This window comes from Zonotrichia albicollis, chromosome 24, assembly GCF_047830755.1.
Source record: "Zonotrichia albicollis isolate bZonAlb1 chromosome 24, bZonAlb1.hap1, whole genome shotgun sequence".
Taxonomy (NCBI): Eukaryota; Metazoa; Chordata; class Aves; order Passeriformes; family Passerellidae; genus Zonotrichia; species Zonotrichia albicollis.
The window spans coordinates 2,009,201-2,035,272 of NC_133842.1; the positions used below are offsets into that span (position 1 = coordinate 2,009,201).

The following is a 26,072-nucleotide window of genomic DNA, read 5'->3' on the forward strand; positions in this document are numbered from 1 at the left end:
GTTATGGAGTCTCTGGGGGTCCCAAACCCATGGAGACCTCAAAAGTTCTTCTAGGGTGAGGGGAAGAGGAGAAATTTTTGGTGGCCACATCTCCGGGGGGTTTGAGGAGAACCATGGGGACACTCTGGAAGGGATCCAGATGCAGTTATGGGGTCTCTGGGGGGTGAGGAACCCATGGACACCTCAAAAGTTCTGGTAGGATGTCAAGGACACGGGAAATTTGTGGTGGCCACATCTCAGGGGGGTTCGGAGGAGCCAATGTGGGGCCTTCTGGAAGGAATCTTGACGTGGTTCTGGGGTCTCTGGGGTGTGACAAACCCACGGAGACCCCAAAACTTCTCCCAGCATTGTCCTCAGGCTCTCCCAGGATTGTCCCCAGGTCCTCCCAGGTCCTCCCAGGTCCTCCCAGGTTCTCCCAGGTTCTCCCAGGTTCTCCCCAGGTTCTCAGATGCAGTTATGGAGTCTCTGGGGGGTGAGGAACCCATGGACACCTCAAAAGCTTCTGTGGGATGTCAAGGACACGGGAAATTTGTGGTGGTCACATCTCAGGAGGGTTTGTGGAGAACCATGGGGACACTCTGGAACAGCTCCTGATGTCATTGTGGGGTCTCTGGGGGGTCCCAAACCCATGGAGACCTCAAAAGTTCTTCTGGGCTGAGGGGAAGGGGAGGAATTTTTGGTGGCCACATCTCAGGGGGGTTTGTGGAGAACAATGGGGACACTCTGGAAGGGATCCAGATGCAGTTATGGAGTCTCTGGGGTGTGAGGAACCCATGGACACCTCAAAACCTTCTGTGGGATGTCAGGGAAGGGAGGAATTTATGGTGGCCACATCTCAGGGGGGTTTGTGGAGAACCATGGGGACACTCTGGAACAGCTCCTGATGTCATTATGGGGTCTCTGGGGTGTGAGGAACCCATGGAGACCCCAAAACTTCTCCCAGCATTGTCCTGAGGTTCTCCCAGGTTCTCCCCAGGTTCTCCCAGGTCCTCCCAGGTCCTCCCAGGTTCTCCCAGGCTCTCCCAGGTTCTCCCAGGTTCTCCCCAGGCTCTCCCAGGTTCTCCCCAGGTTCTCCCAGGTTCTCCCCAGGTTCTCCCAGGTCCTCCCAGGTCCTCCCAGGTTCTCCCAGGCTCTCCCAGGTTCTCCCAGGTTCTCCCCAGGATTGTCCTGAGGCTCTCCCAGGTTCTCCCAGGATGGTCCCCAGGTCCTCCCAGGTTCTCCCAGAATTGTCCTGAGGTTCTCCCAGGTTCTCCCAGGTTCTCCCAGGTCCTCCCAGAATTGTCCTGAGGCTCTCCCAGGCTCTCCCAGGCTCTCCCAGGCTCTCCCAGGTTCTCCCAGGATCTCCCAGGTTCTCCCAGGCTCTCCCAGGTTCTCCCAGGATTGTCCCCAGGTTTTCCCAGGTTCTCCCAGGTTCTCCCAGGTCCTCCCAGGTTCTCCCAGGTTCTCCCAGGTTCTCCCAGGATTCTCCCCAGGTTCTCCCAGGTTCTCAGATGCAGTTATGGAGTCTCTGGGGGGTCCCAAACCCATGGACACCTCAGAAGTTCTTCTGGGCTGATAGGAAGGGGAGGAATTTTTGGTGGCCACATCTCAGGGGGGTTTGTGGAGAACCATGGGGACACTGTGGAACAGCTCCTGATGTCATTATGGGGTCTTTGCGGTGTGAGGAACCCATGGAGACCCCAAAACTTCTCCCAGCATTGTCCTGAGGTTCTCCCAGGTCCTCCCAGGCTCTCCCAGAATTGTCCTGAGGTCCTCCCAGGTCTTCCCAGGTTCTCCCAGGATTGTCCCCAGGTTCTCCCAGGATTGTCCCCAGGTTGTCCCCTCAGGGCGGCCGCGGCTGCGCCCCCGCGGGCCGGAAGAGGCGCCAGGTGCCGCGGCAGATGAGGCCGAACCAGTAGAGCTGGGGCGCGGCCAGGGCGGCGGCGGCGGCGTTGTAGCCGGGGGGCAGCGCCGCGGGCACGCGGGGCAGCGCCAGCCCCCGCTGGCGGCCGTAGCGCCAGTACAGGTACGGGAAGAGCAGCACGCGGCAGCCCAGGAAGGTCAGGAGCAGCGCCAGCGCGTTCAGCTTGTGCAGGAGCGTGTGCTGCCGCCGGAACTGCGGGACGGACAGACGGACAATGTCAGGTGGGGTGGGGGCTGTGGGGCGGGGGGGACAAATGGGCGCTGGAATGGTTCTTCTAGGGGGAGGGGAAGGGCGGGAATTGGTGGTGGCCACATCTCAGGGGGGTTTGTGGAGAACAATGAGGACACTCTGGAACAGATCCAGATGCGGTTATGGGGTCTCTGGGGGGTGAGGAATCCATGGACACCTCAAAAGTTCTTCTGGGGGGAGGGGAAGGGTGGGAATTGGTGGTGGAAACATCTCAGCAGGGTTCGAGGGGACACTCTAGAAGGGATCCAGGTGCAGTTATGGAGTCTCTGGGGTGTGGGGAACCCATGGAGACCTCAAAAGTTCTTCTGGGGTGAGGGAAAGGGGGGGAATTGGTGGTGGAAACATCTCAGGGGGGTTTGAGGAGAACAATGGGGACACTGTGGAAAGGATCCAGATGCAGTTCTGGAGTCTCCAGGGGTTGGGGGACAAACGGACACTGGAATGGTTCTTCTGGGGGGAGGGGAAGGGTGGGAATTTGTGGTGGAAACATCTCAGGAGGGTTTGGAGAAGACAAGGGAGGGGTGGGAAATGAGATCCCGATGTCGTTATGGAGTCTCCAGGGGTTGGGGGAGAAGGAGACACCAGAACCGTTCTTCTGGGGGGAGGGGAAGGCCGGGAATTGGTGGTGGAAATATCTCAGGGGGGTTTGGAGAAGAACTCTGGAACAGATCCAGGTGCAGTTATGGAGTCTCTGGGGTGTAAGGAATCCATGGAGACCTCAAAAGTTCTTCTGAGCTCAGGAGAAGGGTGGGAATTTGTGGTGGAAACACCTCAGGGGGGTTTGTGGAGAACCATGGGGACCTTCTAGAAGGGATCCAGGTGCAGTTATGGAGTCTCTGGGGTGTAAGGAATCCATGGAGACCTCAAAAGTTCTTCTGGGGTGAGGGGAAGGGTGGGAATTCGTGGTGGCCACATCTCAGGGGGGTTCGAGGGGACACTGTAGAAGGGATCCAGATGCAGTTATGGAGTCTCTGGGGGGTGAGGAATCCATGGAGACCTCAAAAGTTCTTCTGGGGGGAGGGGAAGGGCGGGAATTGGTGGTGGAAACATCTCAGGGGGGTTTGAGGGGACGCTCCAGAAGGGATCCAGACGTGGTTCTGGAGTCTCCAGGGGTTGGAGGACAAGGAGACACCAGAACGGTTCTTCTGGGTTGAAGGGAAGGGGAGAAATTTGTGGTGGAAACATCTCAGGGGGGTTTGGAGAAGAACTCTGGAACAGATCCAGATGCAGATATGGAGTCTCTGGGGGGTCACAAATCCATGGAGACCTCAAAGGTTCTTCTGGACTGAGGGGAAGGGTGGGAATTTGTGGTGGAAACATCTCAGGGGGGTTTGTGGAGAACCATGGGGACCTTCTAGAAGGGATCCAGATGCAGTTCTGGAGTCTCCAGGGGTTGGAGCACAAAAGGACACCAGAACGGTTCTTCTGGGGGGAGGGGAAGGGCAGGAATTGGTGGTGGAAACATCTCAGGAGGGTTTGGAGAAGACAACGGAGGCGTGGGAAATGGGATCCCGATGTCATTATGGGGTCTCTGGGGGGTCACAAACCCATGGAGACCTCAAAGGTTTTTCTGGGGGGAGGGGAAGGGGGGGAATTGGTGGTGGAAACATCTCAGGGGGGTTCGAGGGGACGCTCTGGAAGGGATCCTGATGTGGTTCTGGAGTCTCCAGGGGTTGGGGCACAAGGGGACACCAGAACGGTTCTTCTGGGGGGAGGGGAAGGGCGGGAATTGGTGGTGGAAACATCTCAGGGGGGTTTGGAGAAGACCCCGAGGACACTTTGGGACCTTCTGGAGAGGCCCCGGTGGGAGCTGAGGAGCCCGGAGGGGTTTGGGGAGGATTTGGGACAATTTGGGGAGGAAATTTGGGGAATTTTGGGGGGGAAATTTGGGATTTTTGGGGAAAATTTGGGATTTTTGGGGTTTTTAAAATGAAATTTTGGGGATTTTTGGTGAAATTTTTGGGATTTTTTGGGGATTTTTGGGATTTTTGGGAATTTTCTGTGAAATTTTGGGAGAATTTTCAGGATTTTTGGATTTTGGGGCATTTTGGGTTTTTTTGGGATTTTTATGGGAATTTTTGGGGAAAAATTTGGGATTTTTGGGGTTTTTTAAATGAAATTTTGGGGAATTTTTGGTGAAATTTTTGGGAATTTTTTTTGGATTTTTAAATGAAATTTTTGAGATTTTTAAAAATTTCTTTGGGAATTTTGGGTGAATTTTTTGAGGAATTTTGGGCAGAAAATTTGGGATTTTTAAAAATGAAATTTTGGGGAATTTTTGAGGATTTTAAAAATTTTATTGGGGATTTTTTGGGGATATTTTGGGAATTTTAGGGATTTTTAAATGAATTTTTTTGGGATTTTTTGGGGGAATTTTTTTGGATTTTTTTGGGAAATTTGGGAAGATTTTTCTGGAATTTTGGGGATTTTTTTTTGGGAACAATTTGGGAATTTTGGGGGATTTTTAATGAAATTTTTTGGGAATTTTTGGGGAATTTTTGGTGACATTTTTGAGGAATTTTTTGGGAATTTTTTGGGGAAAAATTTGGGATTTTTGGGGTTTTTTAAATGAAATTTTTGGGGGATTTCTTGGGGGAATTTTTTAGGATTTTTTGGGAAATTTTGGAAGATTTTTCTGGAATTTTGGGGATTTTTTTTGGGAACAATTTGGGATTTTTGGGGATTTTTAAATGAAATTTTGGGGAATTTTTGTGGATTTTTTGGTGACATTTTTGGGAATTTTTTGGGAATTTTTGGGGAAAAATTTGGGATTTTTGGGGTTTTTTAAATGAAATTTTTTGGGGGATTTTTTGGGGGAATTTTTGGGGATTTTTTGGGAAATTTTGGAAGATTTTTCTGGAATTTTGGGGATTTTTTTTGGGAACAATTTGGGAATTTTGGGGGATTTTTAAATGAAATTTTTGGGGATTTTTGTGGATTTTTGGTGACATTTTTGGGGAATTTTTGGGGAAAAATTTGGGATTTTTGGGGAATTTTTAAATGAAATTTTGGGGAATTTTTGGTGAAATTTTTGGGAATTTCTTTGGGATTTTTGGGGATTTTTAAATGAAATTTTTGGGATTTTTGAAAAATTTCTTTGGGAATTTTGGGTGAATTTTTTGGGAATTTTGGGGAGAAAATTTGGGATTTTTGGGGATTTTTTAAATGAAATTTTGGGGGATTTTTTGGGGGAAGTTTTTGGAATTTGGGGGAATTTTTTGGGATTTTTTCTGGAATTTTGGGGATTTTTTTTGGGGGGACAATTTGAGAATTTTGGGGATTTTTAAATTAAAAATTTGGGGAATTTTTTATTTCTTTGGGAATTTTTTTGGGATTTCTTGGGAATTTTGGGGATTTTTAAATGAAATTTTTGGGGATTTTTGGGGGAATTTTTTGGGATTTTTTTGGGAAATTTTGGAAGATTTTTCTGGAATTTTGGGGATTTTTTTGGGAACAATTTGGGAATTTTGGGGGATTTTAAAATGGAATTTTTGGTGACATTTTTGGGATTTTTTTGGGAAGTTTTGGGGAAAAATTTGGGATTTTTGAATGAAATTTTGGGGAATTTTTGGTGAAATTTTTGGGAATTTCTTTGGGATTTTTAAATGAAATTTTTGGGATTTTTTAAAAATTTCTTTGGGAATTTTGAGTGAATTTTTTTGGGAATTTTGGGGAAAAATTTGGGATTTTTGGGGTTTTTTAAATGAAATTTTTTGGGGGATTTTTTGGGAAATTTGGGAAGATTTTTCTGGAATTTTGGGGATTTTTTTTGGGAACAATTTGGGAATTTTGGGGGATTTTTAAATTAAATTTTTTGGGGAATTTTTGGGGATTTTTAAATTAAAATTTTGGGAATTTTTGTGGATTTTTAAATGAAATTTTGGGGGATTTTTTGGGGATTTTTAAATTAAAATTTTGGGAATTTTTGGGGAATTTTTTGAATTTTTTGGGGATTTTTTGGGGATTTTTTTTGAATTTTTTGGGATTTTTTTGGGAATTTTGGGGAATTTTTCGGGATTTCATTTGATTTTTTGGGATTTTATTTATTTTTTTGGATTCTGATGGGATTTTTTCATTTTTTGGCCATTTCTGGGCCGTTTTTAATGGGATTTTTTTGGGGTTTTTGGGGCGGATTTTGGGATTTTAATGGGATTTTAATGGGATTTTAATGGGATTTTTAATGGGATTTTTAATGGGATTTTTAATGGGATTTTAATGGGATTTTTATGGGATTTTTAATGGGATTTTTAATGGGATTTTTATGGGATTTTAATGGGATTTTTATGGGATTTTTATGGGATTTTAATGGGATTTTTATGGGATTTTAATGGGATTTTTAATGGGATTTTAATGGGATTTTAATGGGATTTTTATGGGATTTTTAATGAGATTTTTAATGGGATTTTTATGGGATTTTAATGGGATTTTTATGGGGTTTTTAATGGGATTTTGGGGGATTTTTATGGGATTTTTATGGGGTTTTTAATGAGATTTTAATGGAATTTTTATGGGATTTTCCCATTTTTTGGCCGTTTTTAATGGGATTTTTTTGGGGTTTTTTTGATTTTTGTGGATTTGGGGACACTTGGGGACATTTGGGGACCTGACCTGGATGGATTTTGGGATTTTTATGGGATTTTAATGGGATTTTTTATGGGATTTTTATGGGATTTTTTAATGGGATTTTTATGGGATTTTAATGGGATTTTTATGGGATTTTTATGGGATTTTCCCATTTTTTGGCCGTTTTTAATGGGATTTTTTTGGGTTTTTTTTTTATTTTTGTGGATTTGGGGACATTTGGGGACATTTGGGGACCTGGCCTGGGTGGATTTTGGGGAGGATTTTGGGATTTTTGTGGGATTTTAGTGGGATTTTAATGGGATTTTAATGGGATTTTTATGGGATTTTTATGGGATTTTCCCATTTTTTGGCCGTTTTTAATGGGATTTTTTGGGGTTTTTTGGATTTTTGTGGATTTGGGGACATTTGGGGACACCTGGGGACATTTGGGGACCTGACCAAGGTGGATTTTGGGATTTTTAGGGTTTTTAATGGGATTTTAATGGGATTTTTATGGGATTTTTATGGGATTTTTATGGGATTTTTATGGGATTTTAATGGGTTTTTTATGGGATTTTCCCATTTTCTGGCCGTTTTTAATGGGATTTTTTTGGGGTTTTTTGGATTTTTGTGGATTTGGGGACACTTGGGGACATTTGGGGACCTGACCAAGGTGGATTTTGGGGCGGATTTTGGGATTTTTATGGGATTTTAGTGGGATTTTTATGGGGTTTTTAAATGAGATTTTTATGGGATTTTTATGGGATTTTCCCATTTTTTGGCCGTTTTTAATGGGATTTTTTGGGGGTTTTTTGCATTTGGGGACATTTTGGGGACATTTGGGGACATTTGGGGACCTGACCTGGTTGGATTTTGGGATTTTTATGGGATTTTTATGGGATTTTGGGGGATTTTTATGGGATTTTAATGGGATTTTTATGGGATTTTCCCATTTTTTGGCCATTTTTAATGGGATTTTTTCGGGGTTTTTTGCATTTGGGGACATTTGGGGGACATTTGGAGACCTGGCCTGGATGGATTTTGGGATTTTTGTGGGATTTTAGTGGGATTTTTATGGGGTTCTTTAATGGGATTTTTATGGGATTTTTAATGGGATTTTCCCATATTTTGGCCGTTTTTAATGGGATTTTTTCGGGTTTTTTTTATTTTTGTGGATTTGGGGACATTTGGGGACATTTGGGGACCTGACCAAGATGGATTTTGGGGAGGATTTTGGGATTTTTATGGGATTTTGATGGGATTTTAATGGGATTTTTATGGGATTTTTAATGGGATTTTTAATGGGATTTTTATGGGATTTTCCCATTTTTTGGCCATTTTTAATGGGATTTTTTGGGGTTTTTTTGGGGCGGATTTTGGGATTTTTATGGGATTTTTATGGGATTTTTTATGGGATTTTTATGGGATTTTTATGGGATTTTTAATGGGATTTTTAATGGGATTTTTAATGGGATTTTTAATGGGATTTTTAATGGGATTTTTAATGGGATTTTTATGGGATTTTTAATGGGATTTTTAATGGGATTTTTAATGGGATTTTTAATGGGATTTTTATGGGATTTTTATGGGATTTTCCCATTTTTTGGCCGTTTTTAATGGGATTTTTTTGGGGTTTTTTGGATTTTTGTGCATTTGGGGACACTTGGGGACATTTGGGGACCTGGCCTGGGTGGATTTTGGGGCGGATTTTGGGATTTTTATGGGATTTTAATGGGATTTTTAGGGTTTTTTAATGGGATTTTCCCATTTTTTGGCCGTTTTTAATGAGATTTTTTCGGGGTTTTTTGCATTTGGGGACACTTGGGGACATTTTGGGGACATTTTTGGGGCCACCTCACCAGGATGAGGACCTTGCCCAGGTGGATTTTGGGGCGGATTTTGGGATTTTTAATGGGATTTTTATGGGGTTTTTAATGGGATTTTCCCATATCTTGGCCGTTTTTAATGGGATTTTTTTGGGGTTTTTTGCATTTGGGGACATTTGGGGACCTGGCCTGGATGGATTTTGGGATTTTTATGGATTTTTATGGGACTTTGGGTGATTTTTATGGGATTTTTAGGGTTTTTTATGGGATTTTGATGGGATTTTTAGGGTTTTTTATGGGATTTTCCCATTTCTTGGCCGTTTTTAATGGGATTTTTTCGGGGTTTTTTGGATTTTTGTGCATTTGGGGACACTTTGGGGACATTTGGGGACCTGACCAAGATGGATTTTGGGGCGGATTTTGGGATTTTTATGGGATTTTTATGGGATTTTTAGGGTTTTTTATGGGATTTTCCCATTTTCTGGCCATTTTTAATGGGATTTTTTCGGGGTTTTTTGCATTTGGGGACACTTTGGGGACATTTGGGGACCTGGCCTGGATGGATTTTGGGGCGGATTTTGGGATTTTAATGGGATTTTTATGGGATTTTAATGGGATTTTTATGGGATTTTAATGGGATTTTTATGGGATTTTTATGGGTTTTTAATGGGATTTTAATGGGATTTTAATGGGATTTTAATGGGATTTTAATGGGATTTTAATGGGATTTTAATGGGATTTTTAATGGGATTTTTAATGGGATTTTTAATGGGATTTTAATGGGATTTTTATGGGATTTTTAATGGGATTTTATTGGGATTTTAATGGGATTTTTAATGGGATTTTTATGGGATTTTTATGGGATTTTCCCATTTTTTGGCCATTTTTAATGGGGATTTTTTTGGGGTTTTTGGGGCGGATTTTGGGATTTTTATGGGATTTTTATGGGATTTTTAGGGTTTTTTTAATAGGATTTTTATGGGATTTTTATGGGATTTTAATGGGATTTTCCCATTTTTTGGCCGTTTTTAATGGGATTTTTTGGGGGTTTTTTGGATTTTTGTGGATTTGGGGACATTTGGGGACATTTTGGGGACCTGACCAAGATGGATTTTGGGGAGGATTTTGGGATTTTTAGGGATTTTAATGGGACTTTTATGGGATTTTTATGGGATTTTTAGGTTTTTTTATGGGATTTTCCCATTTTTTGGCCATTTTTAATGGGATTTTTTCGGGGTTTTTTGCATTTGGGGACACTTGGGGACATTTGGGGACCTGGCCTGGATGGATTTTGGGATTTTTGTGGGATTTTTTTGGGTTTTAATGGGATTTTAATGGGATTTTCCCATTTTTGGCCGTTTTTAATGGGATTTTTTCGTGGTTTTTTGCATTTGGGGACATTTGGGGACACTTGGGGACATTTGGGGACCTGGCCTGGATGGATTTTGGGGAGGATTTTGGGATTTTTATGGGATTTTAATGGGATTTTTATGGGATTTTTACGGGTTTTTTATGGGATTTTCCCATTTTTTGACCGTTTTTAATGGGATTTTTTCGGGGTTTTTTGGATTTTTGTGCATTTGGGGACATTTGGGGACCTGACCAAGGTGGATTTTGGGATTTTCATGGGATTTTTATGGGATTTTTATGGGTTTTTTAATGGGATTTTCCCATTTTTTTGGCTGTTTTTAATGGGATTTTTTCGGGGTTTTTTGCATTTGGGGACATTTGGGGACATTTGGGGACCTGACCAAGGTGGATTTTGGGGCGGATTTTGGATTTTTGTGGGATTTTAGTGGGATTTTTATGGGATTTTTATGGGATTTTTTAATGGAATTTTTAGGGTTTTTTAATGGGATTTTCCCATTTTTTGGCCGTTTTTAATGGGATTTTTTCAGGGATTTTTGCATTTGGGGACATTTGGGGACCTGGCCTGGATGGATTTTGGGATTTTGATGGGATTTTTATGGGATTTTGGGTAAATTTTTATGGGATTTTTAGGGTTTTTTATGGGATTTTGATGGGATTTTTATGGGATTTTCCATTTTTTGGCCGTTTTTAATGGGGATTTTTTGGGGTTTTTTTGGGACGGATTTTGGGATTTTTATGGGATTTTAATGGAATTTTTAGGGTTTTTTATGGGATTTTCCCATTTTTGGCCGTTTTTAATGGGATTTTTTCGGGGTTTTTTGCATTTGGGGACACTTGAGGACACTTGGGGACATTTGGGGCCACTCACCAGGATGAGGACCTTGCCCAGGTGGATTTTGGGTTGGATTTTGGTGGGATTTTTAGGGTTTTTAATGGATTTTTATGGGATTTTCCCATTTTCTGGCCGTTTTTAATGGGATTTTTTCGGGGTTTTTTGCATTTGGGGACATTTTGGGGACATTTGGGGACATTTGGGGACATTTTGGGGCCACCTCACCAGGATGAGGACCTTGCCCAGGCACACGAAGGGCGTGCTCAGCTCGGCCATGAGGAGACAGCCCAGGAAGAAATCGCCCTTGCCCTGGCGCCACAGCTGCGGGCGGAAGTGACGTCACCGGAAGTGACGTCACCAAAATGGCGACACCCAAAAGTGGCCCCAAACCCCCAGAGCGTCCCCAGGGTCCCCAAATGTCACCAAGGTGTCCCCAACACCCCAAAATTGTCCCAAACCCCCAAATGTCTCCAAATGTCCCCAGGCCCCCCAAAGTGTCCCCAGGTGTCACCCAATGTCCCCCAAGTGTCCCCAACGCCCCAAAAGTGTCCCAAAAGTGTCCCCAAATGTCACCCGATGTCCCCCAAGTGTCCCCAAAAGTCTCAAATGTCACCCCAGATCCCAAAAAATGTCCCCAAGGTGTCCCAGATGTCACCAAGGTGTCCCCAACGCCCCCCAAATGTCACCCAAGGGTCCCCAAGTTGTCCCCAAACCCCCAAATGTCACCCATGGTCCCCAAAAATGTCCCCAACCCCTCAAAAGTGTCCCCAAACGTCACCCGATGTCCCCAAGGTGTCCCCAAATCCCCAAATGTCCCCAAAGTGTCCCCAAACCCCCCAAAAGTGTCCCCAGGGTGTCCCCAAATGTCACCCAGGGTCCCCAAAATGTCCCAAACACCCCAAAAATGTCCCCAAAGTGTCCCAAATGTCACCCAATGTCACCAAGGGTCCCCAAAGTGTCCCCAAACCCCCCAAATGTCACCCAGGGTCCCCAAAATGTCCCCAGCACCCCAAAAATGTCCCCAAGGTGTCCCCAAATGTCACTCGGTGTCACCAAGGTGTCCCCAACACCCCAAAAATGTCCCCAAACACCCCCCAGTGTCCCCAAGGTGTCCCCAAACCCCCCAAATGTCACCCACGGTCCCAAAAATGTCCCCAACCCTCAAAAGTGTCCCCAAAGGTCACCCAGGGTCCCCAAGGTGTCCCCAGATGTCACCCGATGTCACCAAGGTGTCCCCAACACCCCAAAAATGTCCCCAAACCCCCCAAATGTCCCCAAATGTCACCCACGGTCCCCAAAAATGTCCCAACCCCTCAAAAGTGTCCCCAAAGTGTCCCCAACCATCCCCAGAGCATCCCCAGGGTCCCCAGATGTCACCAAGGTGTCCCCAAGGTGTCCCCAGGGAGCCCAAAGGTCACTCAGGGTCCCCCAAAAATGTCCCCAAAGTGTCCCCAAAGTCTCAAATGTCACCCCAGATCCCAAAAAATGTCCCCAACACCCCAAAATTGTCCCCAAACCCCAAATGTCCCCAAAGTGTCCCCAAATGTCATCCAAGGTCCCCAAGATGTCACCAATTGCCCCAAGGTGTCCCCAGATGTCACCAAAGTGTCCCCAAACCCCCCAAAGTGTCCCCAGGGTGTCCCCAAAAGTCCCCAAATCCCCAAATGTCACCCAGGGTGCCCAAAGTGTGTCCCCAACACCCCCAAGTGTCCACAAAGCCCCAGAGCGTCCCCAAATGCCACCCGATGTCACCAAGGTGTCCCCAACACCCCAAAATTGTCCCAAACACCCCCCAATGTCCCCAAGGTGTCCCCAGGGTCCCCAAATTTTCCCCAAACCCCCAAATGTCCCCAAAGTGTCCCCAAATGTCACCCAAGGTCCCCAAGGTGTCCCAAAGTGTCCCCAAAGTCTCAAATGTCCCCAAGGTGTCCCCAACACCCCAAAAATGTCCCCAAATGTCCCCAAATGTCACCCTGGGTCCCCAAGGTTCCAAAGTGTCCCCAAATCCCCAATTTCCCCCCAATTTTCACCATTTTCCCCCATTTTTCCCCCCAATTTTCCCCCAATTTGCTCAAATTTTCTCCCATTTTTTTCTCAATTTTCCCCAAAGTTCCTCCTCAACTTTCCCCCAATTTTCACCGATTTTCCCCAAAATTTTCTCCCAAATTTCCCCACAATTTTCCCTGAATTTTCTCCCAATTTTTCCCCAATTTTCTCACAAATTTTCTCCCAATCTTCTCCAATTTCCCCCCAATTTTCGCCCCTTTTTCCGTGCCCAGGTAACCCCAAAATCCCATTTTTCACCCCCAAATCCTCATTTTTTACCCAAATTTCACGGAGTTTTTTGTGTCCACCCCCTCCCATCCATGCCCAGCTGTGCCCAGGTGTGCCCAGGTGTGCCCAGGTATCCCCAAATCCCCATTTCTCACCCTAAATTCCCCATTTTTCACCCCAAATCCCCATTTTTCACCCCAAAATCCCCATTTTCCACCCAAATTTCACGGGGTTTTTTTTCCTTTATCCCTCCCAGGTGTGCCCAGGTGTGCCCAGCTGTGCCCAGGTGTGCCCAGGTGTGCCAGCCGTGCCCCCACGCACTCACGGTGGCCACGGGGAAGCAGACCAGCACCATGGCCAGGTGTGCCCAGGTAACCCCAAATCCCCATTTTTCACCCCAAAATCCTCATTTTTCACCCAAATTTCACGGGGTTTTTTTCCTTTATCCCCTCCCATCCGTGCCCAGGTGTGCCCAGGTGTGCCCAGCTGTGCCCAGGTAGCCCAAATTCCCATTTTTCACCCCAAATTCCCATTTTCCACCCAAATTTCACCCAAATTTCACGGAGTTTTTTGTGTCCATCGCCTCCCACCCATGCCCAGGTGTGCCCAGGTGTGCCCAGGTCTATGCCAAATCCCCCCAGGTGTGCCCAGGTAGCCCCAAATCCCCATTTTTCACCCCAAAATCCCCATTTTTCACCCAAATTTCACGGGGTTTTTTGCGCCCACCCGTGCCCAGGTGTGCCCAGCTGTGCCCAGCTGTGCCCCCCACGCACTCACGGTGGCCACGGGGAAGCAGACCAGCACCATGGCCAGGTGTGCCCAGGTAACCCCAAAATCCCCATTTTTCACCCAAATTTCCCGGGGTTTTTTTTATCCATCCCCTCCCACCCGTGCCCATCTGTGCCCAGCTGTGCCCAGGTGTGCCCAGCTGTGCCCAGGTGTGCCCGGATGTGCCCAGGTCTATGGCAAATCCCCCCAGGTGTGCCCAGGTAGCCCCAAATCCCCATTTTTCACCCCAAAATCCCCAAATTTCACCCAAATTTCACGCGGTTTTTTGTGCCCATCCCCTCCCACCCGTGCCCAGCTGTGCCCAGGTAACCCCAAATTCCCATTTTTCACCCCAAATTCCCCATTTCTCACCCAAATTTCACCCAAATTTCACGGGGTTTTTTCCCTTTATCCCCTCCCACCCGTGCCCAGCTGTGCCCAGGTGTGCCCAGGTGTGCCCAGCCATGCCCACCACTCACGGTGGCCACGGGGAAGCAGACCAGCACCATGGCCAGGTGTGCCCAGGTAACCCCAAAATCCCATTTTTCACCCAAATTTCACCCAAATTTCACGGGGTTTTTTGCATCCCTCCCCTCCCATCCATGCCCAGCTGTGCCAGCTGTGCCCAGGTCTATGGCAAATCCCCCCAGGTGTGCCCAGGTAGCTCCAAATCCCCACTTTCCACCCCAAATTCCCATTTTTCACCCAAATTTCACCCAAATTTCCCGGGGTTTTTGTGCCCACCCGTGCCCAGGTGTGCCCAGCTGTGCCCAGCTGTGCCAGCCGTGCCCCCACGCACTCACGGTGGCCACGGGGAAGCAGACCAGCACCATGGCCAGGTGGTGCAGCACCATCAGCAGCTCCTGGCGCAGGAAGGCGGCGGCGGCGCGGGGCGGGGCCGGGGCGCCGTGACCTTTGACCTGGGCGCGGCTCAGGTGGCACAGGTACATGGCATAGACGTCGTACACGAAGTAGGGCACGGCGAAGGACGGGTACGCCCAGGCCAGCCAGTGCCTGGGGACAGGTGGGATGGGACAGGACAGGTGAGGGACAAAAAAACACAAAAAAAACCAAAAAATTGCAAAAAATCCCGAAGGTTTTACCCCAAAATTTGCTGAGTTGGCCCCAAAAATGAGCGAAATTCACTGAAAAATTCCCTGAATTGATCACAGGTGAGGGACAGGTGACACAGGACAGGTGAGGGGCAAAAAAACACAAAAAACCCCAAAAAAATCACAAAAAATCCCGAAGATTTTACCCCAAAATTCGCTGAATTGGCCCCAAAAATGAGCGAAATTCGCCTCAAAATTCCCTGAATTGTTAACAGGTGAGGGACAGGTGAGACAAAAAAAACCCCAAAAAATCGCAAAAAAATCCCGAAGATTTTACCCCAAAATTCACCGAATTGGCCCCAAAAATCAGTGAAATTTGGCACAGTGAGGGACAGGTGAGACACAAAAAAAACCCCAAAAAATCCTGAAGATTTTACCCCAAAATTCCCTGAATTGGGCACAGTGAGGGACAGGTGACACAGGACAGGTGAGGGACAAAAAATCCCAAAAAATCACAAAAAATTGCAAAAAAATCCCAAAGATTTTACCCCAAAAATCAGCGAAATTCACTGAAAAATTCCCTGTATTGGGCACAGTGAGGGACAGGTGAGACACAAAAAAACCCCAAAAAATTGAAAAAAAATCCCGAAAATTTTACCCCAAAAATCAGCGAAATTCACTGAAAAATTCCCTGAATTGATCACAGGTGAGGGACAGGTGAGACACAAAAAAACCCCAAAAAATCCCGAAGATTTTACCCCAAAAATCAACGAAATTCGCTTCAAAATTCGCTGAATTGGACACAGTGAGGGACAGGTGAGGGACAAAAAAACCCCCAAACATTGAAAAAAAATCCCGAAGGTTTTACCCAAAAATCAGCGAAATTCCCTTAAAAATTCGCTGAATTGGGCACAGTGAGGGACAGGCGAAGGACAAAAAATCCAAATTGGCCCCAAAAATCAGCGAAATTCACTGAAAAATTCATTGAATTGGGCACAGTGAGGGACAGGGGAGGGACAGGGGAGACACAAAAAATCCCAAAAAATGACAAAAAATTGCAAAAAATCCCGAAGATTTTACCCCAAAATTCACTGAGTTGGCCCCAAAAATCAGCAAAATTCACGAAAAAATCCCCTGTATTGGGCACAGTGAGGGACAGGTGGGACAGGACAGGACAGGTGAGACACAAAAAATCCCAAAAAGTCGCAAAAAATCCCGAAGATTTTACCACAAAATTCGCTGAATTGGCCTCAAAAATTCACTTAAAAATTCACTGAATTGGGCACAGTGAGGGACAGGTGAGATTGGACAGGTGAGGGACAAAAAAATCCCAAAAATTGCAAAAAATCCCGAAGATTTCACTCCAAAAATCCCTGAATTTGGCCCAAAAATCAGCAAAATTGGCCTAAAAATTCATTGAATTGGGCACAGGTGACACAGGACAGGTGAGGGACAAAAAAACCCAAAAACCCGCAAAAAACCCCAAAAAAACCCAAAGATTTCACCCCAAAATTCCCTGAATTTGGCACAGTGAGGGACAGGTGACACAGGACAGGTGAGGGACAAAAAACTCCAAAAAACCCCAAAAAATCGCAAAAAATTCCCAAAGATTTCACCCCAAAAATCAGCGAAATTCACTGAAAAATGCCCTGAATTGGGCACAGTGAGGGACAGGTGAGGGACAAAAAAACCCCAAAAAAATCACAAAAAAATCCCGAAGATTTCACCCCAAAATTCACTGAATTGGGCACAGTGAGGGACAGGTGAGACACAAAAAAAACCCCAAAAAATTGCCAAAAAAATCCCGAAGATTTTACCCCAAAAATCCCTGAATTTGGCCCAAAAATCAGCAAAATTGGCCTAAAAATTCATTGAATTGGGCATAGGTGAGGGACAGGTGACACAAGACAGGTGAGGGACAAAAAATCCCAAAAAATCCCAAAAAATTGCAAAAAATCCAGAAAATTTTACCCCAAAATTCGCTGAGTTGGCCCCAAAAAGCAGCAAAATTCACAGAAAAATTCCCTGAATTGATCACAGTGAGGGACAGGTGACACAGGACAGGTGAGGGACAGGTGAGGGACAAAAAATCCCAAAAAATCGCAAAAAAAATCCCAAAGGTTTTACCCCAAAAATCAGCGAAATTCGCTTAAAAATTCCCTGAATTGATCACAGGTGAGACACAAAAAAACCCCAAAAATCCCAAAGATTTCACCCCAAAATTCCCTGAATTGGGCACAGTGAGGGACAGGGGAGGGACAAAAAAACCCCAAAAAACTGCAAAAAAATCCCAAAGATTTTACCCCAAAAATCAGCGAAATTCACTGAAAAATTCCCTGAATTGGTCACAGGTGAGACGCAAAAAAACCTAAAAAATCCCGAAGATTTCACCCCAAAATTCCCTGAATTGGCCTCAAAAATTCACTTAAAAATTCACTGAATTGGTCACAGTGAGAGACACCAAAACCCCAAAAAATTCTCTGAAAATCCTCAAAAAATCACCAAAAAATCCCCAAAATCCTGAGGATTTTACCCCAAAATTCCCTGAATTGGGCACAGTGAGGGACAGGTGAGACACAAAAAAACCCCCAAAAATTGCAAAAAAATCCCAAAGATTTTACCCCAAAAATCAGCGAAATTCCCTTAAAAATTCCCTGAATTGGGCACAGTGAGGGACAGGTGAGACACAAAAAAACCCAAAAAAATCTCGAAGATTTTACCCCAAAATTCGCTGAATTGGCCCAAAAAAGCAGCAAAATTGGGCACAGTGAGGGACAGGTGACACAGGACAGGTGAGGCACAAAAAAAACCCCAAAAAATCACAAAAAATCCTGAAGATTTCACCCCAAAATTCCCTGAATTGGGCACAGGTGAGGGACAGGTGAGGGACAAAAAAACCCCAAAAAATTGCAAAAAAATCCCGAAGATTTTACCCCAAAATTCACTGAATTGGGCCCAAAAATCAGCGAAATTCACGAAAAAATCCCCTGAATTGATCACAGGTGAGGGACAGGTGAGACACAAAAAAACCCTAAAAAATTGCAAAAAAATCCCGAAAATTTGACCCCAAAAATCAGCGAAATTCGCTTAAAAATTCCCTGAATTGATCACAGGTGAGGGACAGGTGAGGGACAAAACAACCCCAAAAAAAGCACAAAAAATAGCAAAGATTTTACCCCAAAAATCAGCGAAATTCACTGAAAATTTCCCTGAATTTGGCACAGTGAGGGACAGGTGAGAGACAAAACAACCCCAAAAAATTGCAAAAAAATCCCGAAAATTTTACCCTAAAATTCAGCGAAATTCCCTTAAAAATTCCCTGAATTGGGCACAGTGAGGGACAGGTGAGGGACAAAAAAACCCAAAAAATCCCAAAGATTTTACCCCAAAATTCACTGAATTTGGCACAGTGAGGGACAGGTGAGACACAAAAAAACCCAAAAAAATCACAAAAAAATCCCGAAGATTTTACCCCAAAATTCGCTGAATTGGGCCCAAAAATCAGCGAAATTCAGTTAAAAATTCCCTGAATTGGGCACAGTGAGGGACAGGTGAGTCAGTCCCAGGTGTGCCCAGGTGTGCCCCAGGTGTGCCCAGGTGTGCCCAAATGTCACCCAATGTATCCCAGGTGTGCCCAGGTGTGCCCCATGTATGCCCAGGTGTGCCCAGGTGTATTCCTGGTGTGCCCAGGTGTGTCCCCAATACTCCCAGGTGTATCTCAGGTGTATCCCAGGTGTGCCCAGGTGTGCCCCAGAGTGCCCAAAATGTGTCCCAGGTGTGCCCAGGTACCCCCAGGTGTGTCCCAGGTGTGACCAGGTGTGCCCAAATGTCACCTAACGTGACCCAGGTGTGCCCAGCTATCTCTCAAGTGTGCCCAGGTGTGTCCCAGATACTCCCAGCTGTGCTCTAAATGTCCCCAGGTGTGCTCTGAATGTGCCCAGGTGTGCCCAGGTGTGTCCCCATGGATCTGGGTGTGTCCCAGGTACCCCCAGGTGTGCCCAGGTGTCCCCAGGTGTATCCCAGAGTGCCCAAAATGTGTCCCAGGTGTCCTATAATGTGCCCAGGTGTGCCCAGGTGTGCCCGGGTGTGTTCCAAATGTGCCCAGGTACCCCCAGGTGTGCCCAAATGTCACCCAATGTAACCCAGGTGTGCCCAGGTATCTCTCAAGTGTCCCCAGGTGTGCCCAGGTGTGCTCTAAATGTGCCCAGGTGTGCCCAGGTGTGTCCTGGATACTCCCAGGTGTATCTCAGGTGTATCCCAGGTGTGCCCAGGTGTATCCCAGAGTGCCCAAAATGTGTCCCAGGTGTGCCCAAATGTCACCCAATGTATCCCAGGTGTGCCCAGGTATCTCTCAAGTGTCCCCAGGTGTGCCCAGGTGTGCCCAGGTGTGCCCAAATGTCACCTAACGTAACCCAGGTGTGCCCAGGTATCTCTCAAGTGTCCCCAGGTGTGCCCAGGTGTGTCCCGGATACTCCCAGGTGTGCCCAGTGTGCCCAGCTGTGCCCAGGTGTGTCCCCAGCTGTGCCCAGGTGTGCCCAAATGTCACCCAATGTAACCCAGGTGTGTCCCAGGTGTCCCCAGGTGTGTCCCATGGATCTGAAGGTGTCCCCCAATGTAACCCAGGTGTGTCCCTGTCCCCCCCAGGTGCGTCCCCATGGATCTGGGTGTGTCCCAGGTACCCCCAGGTGTGCCCAGGTGTGCCCCAGGTGTATCCCAGAGTGCCCAAAATGTGTCCCAGGTGTCCTATAGTGTCCCCAGGTGTGCCCAGGTGTGTCCAGGTATCTCCAATATGTGTCTCAGGTACCCCCAGGTGTGCCCAAATATCACCTAACGTATCCCAGGTGTGTCCCTGTCCCCCCAGATGTGTCCCAGGTGTGTCCCATGGATCTGAAGGTGTCCCCAGGTGTCCCCAGGTATCTCCAATATGTGCCCCAGGTGAGCCCAGGTGTGCACAAATGTCACCCAATGTAACCCAGGTGTGTCCCCATGGTCTGGGTGTGCCCAGGTGTGCCCAGGTGTCCCCCCAGGTGTCCCCAGGTCTCCCCAGGTGTGTCCCAGGTGTGTCCCATGGATCCGGGTGTGTCCCAGGTGTGTCCCCAGGTATATCTGAAGATGTCCCCAGGTGTCCCAGGTGTGTCCCATGGATCTGGGTGTGTCCCAGGTGCGTCCCAGGTGTGTCCCAGGTGTGTCCCCATGGATCTGGGTGTGTCCCCAATGTCCCCAGGTGTCCCCAATGTCCCCAGGTGTGTCCCCAGGTGTATCTGAAGATGTCCCAAGGTGTCCCCAGGTGTGTCCCCATGGATCTGGGTGTGTCGCAGCTGTCCCCAGGTGTGTCCCAGGTGTGTCCCCAGGTGTGTCCCCAGGTGTGTCCCATGGATCTGGGTGTGTCCCAGGTGTGTCCCCAGGTGTGTCCCAGGTGTGTCCTATGGATCTGGGTGTGTCCCCAGGTGTGTTCCTGTCCCCCCAGGTGTGTCCCAGGTGTGTCCCCAGGTGTGTCCCAGGTGTCCCTCACCTGTCGTCGATGACGTTGCCCTGGCAGGAGCTGGCGATGATCAGCCCGGCCGTGGAGGCCATGACGGCCTGGACAGAGGAGACCAACCTGGGGACAGAGTGACGTCACAGGGTGTGACATCACAGTGTGACATCACAGTGACATCACAGTGTGACATCACAGGGTGTGACACCACAGGGTGTGACATCTCGGGGTGTGACATCACAGTGTGACATCATAGGGTGTGACATCACAGGGTGACATCACAGTGTGACATCACAGTGTGACGTCACATGTGTGACATCATAGGGTGTGACGTCACAGGGTGACGTCACAGGGTGTGACATCACAGGGTGTGACATCACAAAGTGATATCACAGGGTGTGACATCACAGGGTGTGACACCACAGAGTGTGACGTCACAGTGTGACATCACAGGTGTGACATCATAGGGTGTGACACACAGAGTGTGACATCACAGTGTGACGTCACAGGGTGTGACATCACAGGGTGTGACATAACAGAGTGTGACACACAGGGTGACACAGGGTGACACAGGGGTGACACACAGGGTGACACAGGGTGACACACAGGGTGACACAGGGTGACACAGGGGTGACACACAGGGGTGACACACAGGGTGACACACAGGGTGACACAGGGGTGACACAGGGGTGACACACAGGGTGACACAGGGTGACACAGGGGTGACACACAGGGGTGACACACAGGGGTGACACAGGGGTGACACAGGGTGACACACAGGGTGACACACAGGGTGACACAGGGGTGACACACAGGGGTGACACACAGGGGTGACACACAGGGTGACACACAGGGGTGACACAGGGTGACACAGGGGTGACACACAGGGTGACACAGGGGTGACACACAGGGGTGACACAGGGGTGACACACAGGGTGACACAGGGTGACACAGGGTGACACAGGGGTGACACACAGGGTGACACACAGGGTGACACAGGGTGACACACAGGGTGACACACAGGGTGACACACAGGGTGACACAGGGTGACACAGGGTGACACAGGGTGACACACAGGGTGACACACAGGGGTGACACACAGGGGTGACACACAGGGGTGACACAGGGTGACACACAGGGTGACACACAGGGTGACACAGGGGTGACACACAGGGTGACACACAGGGTGACACAGGGTGACACAGGGTGACACAGGGGTGACACACAGGGTGACACACAGGGTGACACACAGGGGTGACACAGGGGTGACACAGGGGTGACACACAGGGTGACACACAGGGTGACACAGGGGTGACACAGGGGTGACACAGGGTGACACACAGGGTGACACACAGGGTGACACACAGGGTGACACAGGGGTGACACAGGGGTGACACAGGGTGACACAGGGTGACACACAGGGTGACACACAGGGTGACACAGGGTGACACACAGGGGTGACACAGGGGTGACACACAGGGGTGACACACAGGGTGACACACAGGGGTGACACAGGGGTGACACACAGGGTGACACAGGGTGACACACAGGGTGACACAGGGTGACACAGGGTGACACAGGGGTGACACACAGGGTGACACACAGGGTGACACACAGGGTGACACACAGGGTGACACAGGGTGACACACAGGGGTGACACACAGGGTGACACACAGGGTGACACACAGGGTGACACAGGGGTGACACACAGGGTGACACAGGGTGACACACAGGGGTGACACAGGGTGACACAGGGTGACACAGGGTGACACACAGGGTGACACACAGGGTGACACAGGGGTGACACACAGGGTGACACACAGGGGTGACACACAGGGTGACACACAGGGTGACACAGGGTGACACACAGGGTGACACACAGGGGTGACACAGGGGTGACACACAGGGTGACACACAGGGTGACACACAGGGTGACACAGGGGTGACACAGGGGTGACACACAGGGGTGACACACAGGGTGACACAGGGTGACACACAGGGTGACACACAGGGGTGACACAGGGTGACACAGGGGTGACACACAGGGTGACACACAGGGTGACACAGGGTGACACAGGGTGACACACAGGGTGACACACAGGGGTGACACACAGGGGTGACACACAGGGTGACACACAGGGTGACACAGGGGTGACACACAGGGTGACACACAGGGGTGACACACAGGGTGACACACAGGGGTGACACAGGGGTGACACACAGGGGTGACACACAGGGTGACACAGGGGTGACACACAGGGTGACACACAGGGGTGACACACAGGGGTGACACACAGGGTGACACAGGGGTGACACACAGGGTGACACACAGGGGTGACACACAGGGGTGACACACAGGGTGACACAGGGGACATCAGCACCAAGGACAGCAGCCTTGGGACATCAGGGGACATTGGGGACACTGGGGGACATTGGGGGACATTGGGGGACACTGGGGGACATTGGGGACACAAAGGTGACACATGGGGACAATGGGGACAATGGGGACAGGGGGACATCAGGGATGTAGAGTGACACAGCGGGACACAGGTGACACATGGGTGACACTGACTGCACACGGGTGACACACAGGTGACACTGGTGACACGGGTGACACGCTGGTGACACGGGTGACACGTTGGTGACACGGGTGACATGTTGGTGGCACGTTGGTGACACGCTGGGGGCTGGGCCGGCGCTGACGTCCCTGAGCCGTGTCCCCGTGTCACCGGCTAATCCCGCCCTGCCCCCCCCGGATTGTCACCAAGTGTCCCCAACCCCCCCTCGGATTGTCCCTGTCCTGTCCCTGATCCCTCCGGATTGTCCCCAATCCCCCCCTGCAGTGTCACCAATCCCGGATTGTCCCCAAACCCGGATTGTCCCCAAGCCCGGATTGTCACCAACCCCCCCCGGCCTGGCCTTGTCACTGTCCCTGTCCCTGATCCCCCCCTGGCTGGGACAGCACCGGCCTGGATGTGGCCCTGTCCCCTCCATGTCCCCTCCATGTCCCCTCCCTGTCCCCTCCCTGTCCCCTCCATGTCCCCATCGCTGTCCCCTCTCTGTCCCCTCCCTGTCCCCTCCCTGTCCCCTCCCTGTCCCCTCTCTGTCCCTGCAGTGTCCCCTCCATGTCCCCTCCATGTCCCCTCCATGTCCCCTCCATGTCCCATCCCTGTCCCATCCCTGTCCCCTCTCTGTCCCCTCCATGTCCCCTCCCTGTCCCCTCTCTGTCCCCTCCCTGTCCCCTCCATGTCCCCTCCTTGTCCCCATCCCTGTCCCCTCTCTGTCCCCTCCATGTCCCTGCAGTGTCCCCTCCCTGTCCCCTCCCTGTCCCCATCCCTGTCCCCTCCTTGTCCCCATCCCTGTCCCTGCAGTGTCCCCTCCCTGTCCCCTCTCTGTCCCCTCCATGTCCCCTCCATGTCCCCTCTCTGTCCCCTGTCCCCTCCCTGTCCCTCCCTGTCCTCTCCCTGTCCCCTCCATGTCCCCCCATCCCTGTCCCTCCCTGTCCCCTCCCTGTCCCCTCCCTGTCCCCTCTCTGTCCCCTCCATGTCCCATCCCTGTCCCCTCCATGTCCCATCCCTGTCCCATCCCTGTCCCCATCCATGTCCCCTCTCTGTCCCATCCCTGTCCCTGCAGTGTCCCCTCCCTGTCCCTGTCACCCTCACAGTGTCACCTCCTGTCCCCTCCATGTCCCCATCCCTGTCCCTGCAGTGTCCCCTCCCTGGCCCGGTGCCACCCATCCCCGGTCCCTGCAGTGTCCCCATCCTGTCCCTTCCTTGTCCCCAGCCCTGTCCCTGTCACCCTCACAGTGCCACCTCCCTGTCCCTCCCTGTCCCCATCCCGGTCCCTGCAGTGTCCCCAGCCCTGTCCCTTTCCTGTCCCCTCCTTGTCCCCGCAGTGTCCCCATCCCAGTCCCTGCAGTGTCCCCAGCCCTGTCCCCTCCCTGTCCCAGTGCCACCCAGCCCTGTCCCAGTGCCACCCATCCCTGTCCCCTCCCTGTCCCAGTGCCACCCATCCCTGTCCCAGTGCCACCCATCCCCGTCCCTGCAGTGTCCCCAGCCCTGTCCCCTCCTTGTCCCCATCCCCCTCCCTGTCCCTTGTCCCCATCCCTGTCCCCTCCCCCTCCTTGTCCCCACAGTGTCCCCAGTCCAGTCCCTGCAGTGTCCTCTCACTGTCCCCATCCCTGTCCCAGTGCCAGCCATCCCGGTCCCTGCAGTGTCCCCAGCCCTGTCCCCTCCATCCCTGTCCCTGTCCCCTCCCTGTCCCCTCCATGTCCCCATCCCTGTCCCCTCCCCCTCCTTGTCCCCTCCTTGTCCTCTTGGGGTCACCCGGCGGCCATCACCGTGTCCCCATCCCTGTCCCCATCCTCATTGTCCCCCTGGCTGTCCCCTGTCCCCATGCCCATTGTCCCCATTGTCCCCGCGGTGTCACCTGGCGGCCAGCACCGTGTCCCCATCCCTGTCCCCATCCCCATTGTCCACTCCTTGTCCTCTTGGGGTCACCCGGCGGCCATCACCGTGTCCCCATCCCTGTCCCTGTCCCCATCCCCATTGTCCCCCTGGCTGTCCCCTGTCCCCATGCCCATTGTCCTCATTGTCCCCCCGCTGTCCCCTGTCCCCATCCCCATTGTCCCCCCTTGGCTGTCCCCTGTCCCCATCCCTGTCCCCACCCCCATTGTCCCCACTGTCCCCCTGGCTGTCCCCTGTCCCCATCCCTGTCCCCATCCCCGCTGTCCCCCTGGCTGTCCCCTGTCCCCATTCCCATTGTCCCCATTGTCCCCCTGGCTGTCCCCTGTCCCCATCCCTGTCCCCATTATCCCCGCTGTCCCCATTGTCCCCGCGCTGTCCCCATCCCTGTCCCCATCCCCGCTGTCCCCATTGTCCCCCTTGGCTGTCCCCTGTCCCCATCCCTGTCCCCACCCCCATTGTCCCCATTGTCCCCCCGCTGTCCCCATTGTCCCCCCGCTGTCCCCTGTCCCCATCCCTGTCCCCATTATCCCCGCTGTCCCCATTGTCCCCGCGGTGTCACCTGGCGGCCAGCACGGTGGCGCGGCTCTGGGGACAGCCGGCGATGGCGGCCAGGCCGCGGCGGGCCAGCACGAAGAGCCCCGGGAAGAAGACGAGCCCCGGCACGCAGAGCAGCCCCGCCGCCAGCCCCGGCGACGACCCCGGCCCCGGCGGCGACAGCGGCGACGGCGGCGACAGCGGCGACAGCGGCCCCGGCGACACCGCGGCGCCGGGCATGGCCGGGCGGGCGGGGCCTGCCGGGGGGGCGGGGCTTGTTCAGGGGGGATGGGCGGGCTGGGGACAGCGAGGGGACAGCGCGGGGACAGCGCGGGGACAGCGCGGGGACAGCGCCGGGGACGGAGGGGACAGCGCGGGGACAGCGGGGACAGCGGGCATGGCCGGAGGGGGCGGGGCCAATGGGCACCGCGGGGACACCGGGAATGGGCGGGGCGGGGCTTGGTGGGGGCGGGGTTAAGGGGATTAGGGGCGGGGCTAAGGGACACAGGCAAGGATAACGGGAATGCATAGAGGGGGCGGGGTTTAGGGGATTAGGGGCGGGGCCACGGGCACCGCGGGGACACCGGGAATGGGCGGGGCGGGGCTTGGTGGGGCGGGGTTAAGGGGATTAGGGGCGGGGCTAAGGGGACACCGGGAAGGATAACGGGAATGAAGGGAGGGGGCGGGGTTTAGGGGATTAGGGGCGGGGCCACGGGCACCGCGGGGACACAGGGAATGGGCGTGGCGGCGCTTGGGGG

At 50.5% G+C, this 26,072-nt stretch overlaps 1 protein-coding gene across 6 annotated transcripts; it reads right to left on the minus strand.

Annotated features, from left to right (window-relative positions):
- Positions 1-37: 37 nt before the first annotated feature.
- Positions 38-25,752, minus strand: TLCD3B (TLC domain containing 3B). 6 transcript variants are annotated; one of them, XR_012583647.1, is made up of 7 exons: positions 25,340-25,752; positions 20,351-20,437; positions 14,590-14,800; positions 10,970-11,065; positions 1,534-2,095; positions 637-781; positions 38-491 (listed from the first exon to the last, which is right to left on the minus strand). XR_012583647.1 is itself a non-coding variant. In XM_074558082.1 (6 exons), exons 1-5 carry the CDS (start codon positions 25,552-25,554, stop codon positions 1,823-1,825), a joined length of 882 nt encoding a protein of 293 aa, XP_074414183.1. In that variant the 5' UTR covers positions 25,555-25,752; the 3' UTR covers positions 38-379; positions 1,802-1,822. The 6 variants fall into 6 exon arrangements, 4 of the variants coding, with proteins under 4 accessions (XP_074414183.1, XP_074414181.1, XP_074414184.1 ...); XR_012583646.1 differs by having other exon boundaries at positions 38-781; XM_074558082.1 differs by lacking the exon at positions 637-781 and having other exon boundaries at positions 38-379; positions 1,802-2,095.
- Between the last annotated feature and the right edge of the window lie 320 nt (positions 25,753-26,072).

What these genes read in the sequence shown, in the direction of transcription:
- TLCD3B (XM_074558082.1), bottom strand. Translation starts at nt 25,554, where the DNA reads ATGCCCGGCGCCGCGGTGTCGCCGGGGCCGCTGTCGCCGCTGTCGCCG. An exon ending in GGCAACGTCATCGACGACAG is followed by an intron (nt 14,801 to 20,350) that starts GTGAGGGACACC and finishes ACCTGTCCCCAG; the next exon opens with GCACTGGCTGGCCTGGGCGT. An exon ending in TGGGCAAGGTCCTCATCCTG is followed by an intron (nt 2,096 to 10,969) that starts GTGAGGTGGCCC and finishes TCCGTCCCGCAG; the next exon opens with TTCCGGCGGCAGCACACGCT.